The sequence below is a fragment of the Phaseolus vulgaris genome, chromosome 11 (genome assembly GCF_000499845.2).
Source record: "Phaseolus vulgaris cultivar G19833 chromosome 11, P. vulgaris v2.0, whole genome shotgun sequence".
In the NCBI taxonomy this organism is placed as follows: Eukaryota; Viridiplantae; Streptophyta; class Magnoliopsida; order Fabales; family Fabaceae; genus Phaseolus; species Phaseolus vulgaris.
The window spans coordinates 20,778,912-20,790,281 of record NC_023749.2 but is presented as its reverse complement, the minus strand read 5'-3'; the positions used below and the strand labels follow the sequence as shown (position 1 = coordinate 20,790,281).

Below are 11,370 nucleotides of genomic sequence, written 5' to 3'. Positions count from 1 at the left end.
GCTTACTCTCCAGCTCAATTTTCTCTTAAGCTAGGAGGTGCAGCTTCTGGCGTAGATCGGAGGCCTCCTTGCGCGCAACCCTCAACTCGGCGCTCATGGCGTCCTCCACCCTTGAGTGATCGATCTCTGCCATCATCAGGTTGCAAGACAGCTTTTCTGCCTCGATCCTTATCAGGCGATTCTCCTCCTGTAGTGTGGAGATCTCATCCTGAAGTTTTTTGTTGGAGCTCTTCACAGCCTTTGTTATGATTGAGAGGAGGTCCTCTGCCATCATTTTGAGTTTAGCTGTGAAGGCCCCCCAGATTTCTTTGACCACGGGGGGAAGGCTTGCAGCTGCTGTTGGTGGAGGTGCTGAAGGAGCCTGGTACTGATTCTCACCACCACCCTCTTGAATTGGTTGAGCAAGGGGGGCTTCCTGGCGTGGTGGTGAAGTGGGGGACTCAGTTATGAGTATCGGTGAGTTGTGAGCGGCTTCATCCCCACCTGGTGCGGCTTCAGCAATTGAGGCGGTTGAAGGAGGACCCTCTCCAGCAGATACGAACAGCGTGGAGGCGCTAGGAGGGTTCTCCATAAAGTTGGGCTCGTTGCCTTCAACCGCAGGGAGCGCGACGGCCAAGGGTGTTGCTTGAACCGGCGGTGTTGGAGCTGGGGGAGAGGGCGGTGTTGGAGCTGGGGGAGAAGGCGGTGTTGGTGTTGGGAGAGCGGGTGGTGAAGAAGGCGCCACCCTTTTCCTTTTGGTGACAAGGTCGTCCTCAGTCGCCTCATCATCCTCATCCTCATCTTCTTGAACCACTTAAGGAGTTTTCCTTTTTGGTTTCCTTAAGATGAGCTTTTTTCGTTGAGGGGCGGGCAGTGTCTTTGGAGGAGTTGGGCCTTGAGGAGGCGATCTACCCTGGGCAGCGGCGATCTCCACTACCGAGTTTGGTACGGTTTGGGAGCCCGCCGCCAGTTTGTGAGTTCGGGCGATCGCCCTCAATTCGGCCATTTTGCCTTTTCCCAGCATGTTATCTGCACAGGGCAAAAGATAGGTGAGCAATTAAAACGGAAGCAGAAGATACAAGCATGTCTGTACAGGGGTAACACAAGCAGCACATAAGTTAATAACGGAATGCCAAATTAGGACGGAGAAAAATGCTAAGTTGGTAAATTTGATGGTGAGGTGGGGTTTACCGATGTGGGCCTCGAGTTGGTCCTCGAGGAATTCGAAGGTGATTATCGCAGAAGTAGGAAAGTTGATCTGGGCATCAGACACCCTCTTCCAGAAAAGGCAGAGGTCCTTGTCCAACTCACCCATGTTGTCAGGACTTCTTGGCCTTCTGATGTTTTCTTTGGAGTCCTTACTTCCCTTGCTTACCCAGTACAAGGGAAAGCCATCGAGCAGCGAGGGGTCTTGATCGTTTTGGCGCACTTGGACGAACTTTCCTTTCCAATCTTTGAAAGATTGCTGGAAGATTGAGAGGATCGATCTCCTAGCAATCCCGTTTAAGCTCACCCAGGGGCGGTCTCCGGGATTCTTGGCCTTGAACAAGAAAAGGAAGACGTCTACCGAGGCCGGCAGTCCCAAGTGCGCGCACATGATTTGAAATGCTCGCACGAATGCCCAACTGTTGGGATGGAGCTGGGCAGCGGCAATGTTAAGCTCGGTTAATAGCTCTCGTTCAAAACGGGTGAAGGGAAGCTTGAGTTTCACCTTCTTGAAAAGGGTAGTGTAAACGAAGCAGAACAACTCGCCGTTGTTCCCCTTGTCATCCGCGCAGATTGGCACGTCAGGAGGTCAAGGCAGCACCATTAGTTTGTCGTCAACCGTAGCACCGCCAACGCAGAGTTTACTGAAGAGGTCTCCTTCAGCAAAGTTGGGGTGGCCCACGGGTAGAGTTTCTTGTAGTCTTGTGTGGGAATGGAGGCTCCTCCGGCGACTGGTGGAGTTGCCTGAGCGAGGTTGGGACGAGAGGTTGCAGGCCTCTCAGCCTGGGAAGAAGGAGCACCAGATGCTCGTGGTAAGTTATGCGCTTGGGGTGGAGGGTTTCGTGATGAAGGAGGAGGATTCGCGGTGGTTTTCGTACGAGCCATCGCGGGAACTGCAAAGGAAAAAGGGAAAAGGATGAACAAAGGTTACAGAGATCGACTCGATTGTGGACGAAGGATGGAAAACGAACGAACGGGAGTTCGTTGTGATGAATGTAATGGAAGACGAAGCCCTAAGTTACGAGAAGGAAGAAGAAGAGGAAACAACCCACAGCGTATGCACCAGGCAGATAATGGATGATGCGAATCGGTTAAAATGCAGCAAGTATCAACAGAAGAAGTAAAAGAGGTACCTTTCGATGATCAGATGAGCGTTGAAGGGAATTGGAGATTGAGGTTGCTGGAGAAGCGTTGTGGGTTTGCAGAGAAAACTCAGAGCGTTTTGAGAATGCAGAGAGATGATGAAACAGTAGAAATAAAGGGGTTTAAGGGTTTTTCAAACGTTTTTGGAAGCGCAAACGATAGCTGAAGATGACCGTTGATGAAGCCACGTGTCGAGTGATTGGAAAAAGGGGTTTGGTGGAGCGTCAGAAAAGCAGAGGGTACGAACGTTTGGAATTCCGTGCCAGAGCCACGTAGATCGGCAGTGATGTGACCTCTTAGTCTTTTCGCTGGACAAGTCTTCGCTTAAGGCTGGGGGGCTTGTGTACCGCCCAGGTAGTCGGAAGTGATGACGTGGCAGCAAGCGATAATATAGGCGTGTTGAACGGGACACCTGGCTGGCAGAAGGGAAGGAAGTCGGGGGGCTCGTGTAGTCGGCAGTCGTTAAGTTGGCGTGCTCTGATCTCTAGCATACCTAAACCGGCGGTCACCAGGTTTGTGATGTAGTCGCCGGATGCGAACCCAGACGACCAAGTGATCAAAGATCGCCGAAAGGAGGACATCGCCGAAGGATCAGGAAAGCTTGTTCCAGGCTTTCGAAGCAGAGGATGAAGTCGTCAGATGATCATTCCCTAGCTAGCCAGAGGTTGAGGTCGGGAAACAGCTTACCCGAGCATGCACGATGAAGCAAGTAAAGTAGATCATGATGGCGGCCGGCGAGACCACAGGGAAGGTGTGTATGATGACACCCGTACTCGCCACACAGAAGAGATCGCGTTCCAAGGCAGCTATACACCGAGTTACTCCTTACATGGATAACTTAGTCGAATAAGCCTGAAGAGTAAGAGGTGACGCTCAAGTCAAGGATGCTCCAGATGGTGACACGCGTACAGCTGGATGCGAGCCACGTGTCCAGATGTGTAACTGTCAGGAGAGAGAAAATGCACAGGTATATAAGGAATCCTAACGAACTTCTGAGGTACGCGCGTTTCAGAATACTTCTTTTACGCTTGCGAGAACTTGAGTACGCTGAGAGAGAACATTGCACAGTTCCTGAAGTTCTTAGTTTTCCTCTTAGTATTTTGGTGGTTCAGTCGCTGACTTGAGCGTCGAAGCGTGATCGGCCGCAGCAGCGCCGTTCTGTCTTTTGCAGGTTCCTGAGGTGAATCAAGGTGAAGGACGGAAGCTGACACGGTGCAAAGCCGATCCAAAGGAAGCTACCTTTGACGAGGCAAGGCTCTTGCGTTCTGGTCAATAGGCATGATCAATATAAAAATAAAAAATGCGGATACACAGGCACAAAAGCGTCTGTGTGCCGCTAGTATATATAAAGAGATATATATAAAGAGAATTCCCTAAATAACCGTTTTTATATTTTTTTTCTAAGTTTATTTTTATATTAAAAGAGTTATAAGAAGTATTTTAATATTTTAGTTATTTTATAATTTTTTAAATATTAAAACAGTTATCAAAATAGTTTTAATCTTGAACGTAAAGCAGTTTTGATTTAAAATATATATCCATATAAATAATTTTAATAAATACAGATACTTATATAAAAAATACAAATACATGAAGAGTGTTGTGTTTCCGATAGTTAATTATAGTAGAGAGAACAAATTGAGTATATGAGAGTAAGAACAAATTGAGTATGTGAAAAATTGAGAAGAATGAGAAAATTAATTTTCAAGATGGAACAGACAAAAAAGGAGAAGAATCACAAAAATCATTATATTTGTCAAACTTAAAAAATAAATAACTAAAATAACTTTTTTTGAAAATAAATCTGTTTCTAGAAAAAGAGAAAAATACCTTAGCAAAGTGGGAGAAAATGGTATCAGAAAATCGAAATTGGGATGCGAAAATGACTTTGGCAGTTAACAATTGCGGTTTTGAAAAACGAAGGTTTTGTGATAAAAATTGAAAACGGTGCGAAGCGGCAGCAAGAGGATCAGGAAGAAAAGAAGGAATCAATGTCACTGGAGGCTCTGAAGGAAACTCTGCGACCTTGTTCAACCCAAGAGCCTTCTTCCTCTTCTGCAATTACCCAAACACAGCGCAATTCAATTCTTAGCCACTACGATTCCCTCTTCCCAATCCACAGAAAACCCCCAAAATCCTCTCTTTCCGACCAGCTTCGCCGCCTTAACGACTCACTATCTCCATCACACTCCAAAACCCTACAGCAAGAAAAAGAAAAGGAGGAACTACTACAAGAAGAAGAACCTGAGATAGAGAGAGCGAAATTCGCTTCAGTTAAATTGCCACAATTTCAATTTGATCACACTGGACCCTTTGAGCCTCTCCTCCTGTCTTCGCATGGAGAATTTCCTGTGGTTCAGGTCGTTAATTTCTCTTTTTCTGTAGTTAGATTCAGTGAATTCGGAATTAACCTTTGGATGAAGATCTGACCACTCATATTAACCGTCTGATCTTCATTCAATGGTGTCTATATACGATTGTGTGAATGTGAACCTTTTCCCCCCCTCTATTTATGGTCAATACAACGATTGCATTTTCTTAAGATAACTTGATATTAATAGGAAGTGTCCACTAACTTATGTTGGTGAACCTGACTCGTCATCTTTGGTAAGGCCTTCTATTTTGATCACGGGACCACGCTTAAGATGATGGCTGTGGTTAGCACAATGCTCCATTAACATATCTTCAGGTTTTATATGGAATGATTTTGGAATTTTTTATAGATGGTGTAAGTGCTGAAATTTGAAACAAGATTGGATGTTGTTGTTAGCTGTTATTTGCTGTTTCAGGTTCCTGCATCTATAAACTGTAGACTTCTTGAGCATCAAAGAGAGGGTGTGAGGTTTTTGTATGGCTTGTACAAGAACCATCATGGAGGCATGCTTGGAGATGACATGTGAGTTGGAAATTATATCGTCTTCCCTTTGCTCTCTGGTCCCTCTTGGCTTGTTGTGTCTTTCTGTCTTCTTGAATTTTTTATTTTTTGGGCACTCACGCCCCCATACATGTGTATATTTCGGATGTATTAAGTTGTATGTGTCTGCAACAAATCAGTATGTTCTGTAATTCTCAATCTCAAGCACATGACTTATTTTTGTCCAATTTTGAAATTTCTGATGGACAGGGATTTATCTTATAGAGAACACTTTTGATTATCTTCTCCCCCATTCCCAAATACCCTAATGGAACAGAACCCTGTTGTACTAACCATGGTACATAGCGTAAAATGTTTTTACCCCCCGGCATGCAGTGCTTTGTCATTAACCCCCTAAATTTTTAATTTTGTCTCTTAACCCCGGTGTTTTTTTATTTTATTTTAAGTAAAATGCTCCATTTTGGATATCAACTGCTTATTTTAAAATTTTAATGGCATTTAAATACTAAGAAGTTTTCTATTTTGTTCTTTTTCACCAGTTTAAAAAGTTCCTGTACTCTTCACCTTCATATCTCCATTGAGTTATTCATTGTGAAAGTTATAGCACTGCAAGCTGCATCTTCTGGTGGAGTTCCCTTTTTTTTCTATATTTTATTTGTTGATATATTTTTATATTTCTGTTTTTATAAAATTTATTTCATTTAATCACAATTTTAGCTGTAAATAATTACTATGTTGAAGTTCATTTTTGAGATGTTGAAATTTGTAACAGGGGTCTTGGGAAGACCATTCAAGCAATAGCATTTCTCGCTGCTGTCTTTGGTAAAGGACAGTCTACTCTAAATGAAAACCAGATACAGAAAAGAGACCCTGCATTAATAATATGCCCAACATCAGTTATCCACAACTGGGATAGCGAATTCTCTAAGTGGTCTAACTTCAATATTTCCATCTATCATGGTGCAAATCGGGATCTGATATTTGATAAATTGGAAGCAAATGGAGTGGAGATACTTATTACCAGTTTTGACACATACAGGATTCATGGAAGTTCTTTGTCAGATGTCAAATGGAATGTTGTGATTATTGATGAGGCTCATCGACTTAAGAATGAGAAATCAAAACTCTATAAAGCATGTTTAGAAATTAAAACCCTAAGACGCTATGGTCTCACTGGGACTGTAATGCAAAATAAGATAATGGAACTGTTCAATCTCTTTGACTGGGTTTCACCAGGATCCCTTGGAACACGGGAACACTTTCGTGACTTCTATGATGAACCCCTCAAGCATGGGCAGAGGTCAACTGCTCCTGATAGGTTTGTCCAAATTGCTAATAAGAGAAAACAACACCTTGTGGAAGTTCTTCGTAAATATATGTTGAGAAGGACAAAAGAAGAGACCATTGGGCATCTTATGATGGGGAAGGAAGATAATATTGTGTTCTGTGCAATGAGTGATCTGCAAAAACGTATTTACAAGAGAATGTTACAGCTTCCTGACATTCAATGCCTTATAAATAAGAACTTGCCTTGTAGTTGTGGTAGCCCTCTTACTCAAGTCGAATGTTGCAAGAGGATAGTACCAGATGGAGTTATTTGGCCTTACCTGCATAGAGATAACCCTGACGGTTGTGATTCATGCCCCTTTTGCCTTGTCCTTCCATGCCTTGTCAAGCTCCAACAGGTGAATTCAGATGCTTTTGTCTCTATTTTTTATTATACTGTCCTTGCAAAATATATTGATAAGAACTTTGTTCATAGCTGTGGACGTCTGTTGCAACTTTGTTCATTTGTAGCAGATTTTTCTTTGTAGTTGTAGGAGATTTTGCTTTGTAATTGTAGGAAAACATTTATTATGATTCAACTGTAATTATAACAGGGAAAAGCAGGGAAGACAATTGCTTAATGAAAGAAAATATGTGTTTGTTATCTATAAATATAAAAGTAGATGATCTGATGATGACAAAGAGATGAATATTCAATTTTAAAAGGATGTGGTTTGCAGTATATTTAAATCTTGAAAGTGAACCTCAAGCACTCTTCATTACATGGTGGTGGATGTTGTTCACTGTTTAAACCTCCAGACTGCTAGGCTGACATGGACTTTGTGTTACATTGCATAATTACAAAAATAGTTTCCTTGTTTTACCTTTTGCATACTGGTAGTTTGTTGATCACCATTCTAGATCTGGTTTATCAGGATTCTCTATTTTTGACATTCAATTATATTGAATGAGATCTACATGTTCTGTGGAGAAATTAATTTATCCAAGAATTTCAGGATTTTATATAAAAAGCAGTTTTCAAAATCAATGCTTACTGACAATATTATATTTATAGGAAAAAGAAACTTGTAATTGAACCAAGGATTTGTGATTTTGAATTGTCAATTTCATACATGCTTTTGTTGTGAGATCCTCAAGGCACAGTTGTACAAGGCCTTGCCGTTCACACTTTATTTAAAGGTTTCTTCTGTGAAAAAACTTATTTATGATTATGATCAGTATGCATCATTACATTATTTTGATCTTACTTGTGTATGTATCTTTTTGCTAGATAAGCAATCACCTTGAACTTATCAAACCAAACCCCAAAGATGACCCTGACAAACAAAGTAAAGATGCAGAGTTTGCTGCTGCTGTCTTTGGCACTGATATTGATTTAGTGGGTGGGAAAACACAAAATGAAAGTTTCATGGGTTTAAGTGATGTGAAACATTGTGGCAAAATGCGAGCACTTGAGAAGCTATTGTTCTCATGGAATTCACAGGGTGACAAAGTTCTTTTGTTTAGCTATTCTGTAAGGTGAACGAGTAACATACCCTTCAGATCATGTTTGATTATTTTCTGGTTGCCTGTTAAGTTAGGACGAATTTTGTGCAATGGGGATTCAAATTGAAGTTGTTTCACTTAAATTTGTGTCTTTTTATATTCCCGCTTTCAAACCTTAAATGCATACATCTAGGTTTTGTGGTTGTGGTAGTTGTGCTGTTGAAAAGTTCCTCTTATTTATTGCCTTTATAGCCTTAGTGGTGGCTTTCGGTCTTTGAATGACCAAAGCACTGAATTTTGTTGGCATTGGTAAACTGCTCTTTGCATGCCTTGTTTCCTTCTGAAACAAATCTTTTTTCTGCTGTTTAACTTTGAGCTACTCTTTCAAGGATGCTGGACATACTGGAGAAATTTCTCATTCGAAAAGGCTACAGCTTCTCAAGACTTGATGGGTCCACTCCTACTAATTTACGCCAATCTCTGGTTGATGATTTCAACTCTAGTCCAAGCAAACAGGTATATCTCAAATCTTAATAGTTGATTAAGCATTTTCTCAATTCAATTTGTGATTGAGCGCTTGTTTATATTCTAGGTATTCCTGATATCAACTCGTGCTGGTGGGCTTGGATTGAACCTTGTTAGTGCAAACCGTGTTGTAATATTTGACCCTAACTGGAACCCTGCTCAAGACTTACAGGCTCAGGACAGGTCCTTTCGATTTGGACAGAAGCGGCATGTCGTGGTGTTCCGTCTTCTTGCAGCTGGTTCACTTGAAGAACTTGTTTACTCACGTCAGGTGTATAAGCAGCAGCTATCGAACATTGCTGTCTCTGGAAAGATGGAAAAACGATATTTTGAAGGTGTCCAGGTACCAAATTCTATATTTTTGGTATTACGTTTTTTATTTGTTTCTTCATATTATTTTTAAATAATCCTTAATAATTAATACTTATTTCCTTGCAGGACTGCAAAGAATTTCAAGGAGAGCTATTTGGTATTTCCAATTTATTCCGAGATTTGTCAGATAAGCTGTTTACCAGTGAGATCGTTGAATTGCATAAAGAACATGGACATGAAACGGGACAACTGGAAAAAGTAAATCTGTCAGAACAAACAGATTCATCGGTATCAGAGTCAGAAACCAGATCATCTTATAAATCGGCAGGGACTGCAACAAGTAAACCAGATCTTGAAGACCTTGGTATGTTTCATATAACCTGAATCTCATCCACTACGAAATTCCTTTTATTTTACAATAAAGATATTGTCAACGAGAAAACAATTAAGATGTTGGTGAAATGGCAGTTACTGGCAGTCATTTTTGTTGGGTGATCATTACATATGCATAAACATATAAGTAAAACAAAGTGTTTCATTGGCATTTTATGGAACTTTATAATTCCTTTCACCATGTCTTTAAAAAATTGGATTCAACATTTTCAGCTCATTGAATCCTTGCTTTATGGTGGCCCGTTGATATGAGAGTGGGTTTTCTATATAGCTTCCGTACTCATCGTTCTTTTTTAATGTGGGAAATGACGCAGTGGGTTTCCATATATAGCATGTTTGGTAAAGATTAATTTTAAAAATGCAGTTGTTATTAGGATAAAAAAACCGTTTGCAATTTCAGCTCAATGTATGTTTGAGACATTAGCTGGAACTTGAAAATTAGTTTTTCTTTTCTGAAAGAATAAGTGTTATTAGGATAAAAAAACCGTTTGCAATTTCAGCTCAATGTATGTTTGAGACATTAGCTGGAACTTGAAAATTAGTTTTTCTTTTCTGAAAGAATAAGTTGATTCTATAAATTTGAAAATTTGTTGTTTATAGGTATTTTGCTGATAAAAAAAATAGAAGGTATTTTTCTATCAGTTTTTTTTTCTTCTCAAACTCATAGTACTCCTTTTTATTGTATCTAAGCAAAATTAATTATTCTTGTTAGATATTTAATTATGTTAAAAGATATTTATTTTGATCGGCATGTTAAAGATATAATTTGGATTACCTTAGGGATAATTTAATAGAAAGATATAATTTGGATTACATTTAATGATATGATTTGATAGGAAAATATTTTATTTAATATTTTTTATTATTAAATATTGATTTTATTCTTTATTAAGAATACATACTCATGTGTCACATGAAACACGAAATTCATTATCTTTCTACTTGATTTCTGTCTTCTGAAAATTTCTGCTTGATTTCTCTCTTCTGAGTATGATACCAAGGCAGGATCATCCTCCTTTATTTGTTTTGTTTCTAGTCCTTTCAAATATCTCAGTAAACTTACTCGAACAAAACTTATTCTAATTATAATATTGTTACAATAATCAATTATATATATAATTTTAATATTAAAATAATTAATTTGTGTAACTATTGAAACACACCTAACTTTTGTATCTCTAGGCATTGTATATACTCATCGCAATGAAGACATTGTCAACTTTGGAGCAGTAATTCAAGGGAAAATAAATGCCAACATCCCATCAAATGATAGCTTAGTCAAGCCAGGCATTTCTTCGGATCATCAAAGAAAAAAACCAGAAAAAAGTAAAGTTCCTTTGATTGATGATAGGAAGAGAACCCAATATAAGCTCCTTGCTCAGTCTATGGGCATGGAAGAGTTTGCTTTTAGCAAATGGTTACTATCAGCGACTCCACTGGAGAGAGAAAAAGTGCTTCTTGACTACAAGAAGAAAAAGAAGATGCCTAATGGTTGAAGGATTGTTCTTATGGATGGCAAAAGGTCTTCTATGTATCATTTACTCACAGTACCAAATTAATTATTGTGAAAATTTTTGTACATACGGATGTATAGTCATATCTTCTTTTTACAACTTGAATATGTTAAATGTAGCTTGTGTAGGTGAGAGTTCCTAACTTAACGTTTACATTTGATGAGTCTTGACATTTATATATTCTTGTGCTCTTCTCCCTCGTCATCATCCATCGGAGTAATTTGACATTTTTGTATTACTTTCTTCATTTTAATATACCAGTGAACACATTTTTTCCTTATTAAAAGATATTCCCATAACTAAAAGTTATCAAACTATTTTCTCTAGGTTTAGAGATTTCTGAAGTGAATTGCACTTCTCTGAATAAAGTCTTATTAATATGCACAACCAAAAAACCATAATTTCAGGCCCTATTACAAAAGATTTTTCTAGGAAAAAGAAAATTCAATAACTAGCATTTTCCTTTACTCTTCTAGGTTGTGTTTGGGTAAATAATTTTAAAATTTGTGATAATTTAAAACATTTGAATTTTTAATTATTTGATTTATATGTTACTTATATTTTGGTTTGATGAACCAATTTAATTATTTTTTAATTTTAAATTCTTAATTTCGGTAAGATAATTTAGTTTCTATTATATGCAAAAAAATA

The 11,370-nt window shown here is 39.1% G+C and overlaps 1 protein-coding gene across 1 annotated transcript; it reads left to right on the top strand.

Annotated features, from left to right (window-relative positions):
* The first annotated feature begins 4,103 nt into the window (after positions 1–4,103).
* On the top strand, positions 4,104–10,926 carry LOC137819746 (switch 2). The gene is made up of 8 exons (XM_068623716.1): positions 4,104–4,688; positions 5,118–5,224; positions 5,976–6,888; positions 7,761–8,008; positions 8,365–8,491; positions 8,568–8,843; positions 8,939–9,176; positions 10,388–10,926. The coding sequence occupies exons 1-8, from the start codon at positions 4,320–4,322 to the stop codon at positions 10,699–10,701; spliced, it is 2,592 nt and encodes an 863-aa protein (XP_068479817.1). The 5' UTR covers positions 4,104–4,319; the 3' UTR covers positions 10,702–10,926.
* Positions 10,927–11,370: the final 444 nt, after the last annotated feature.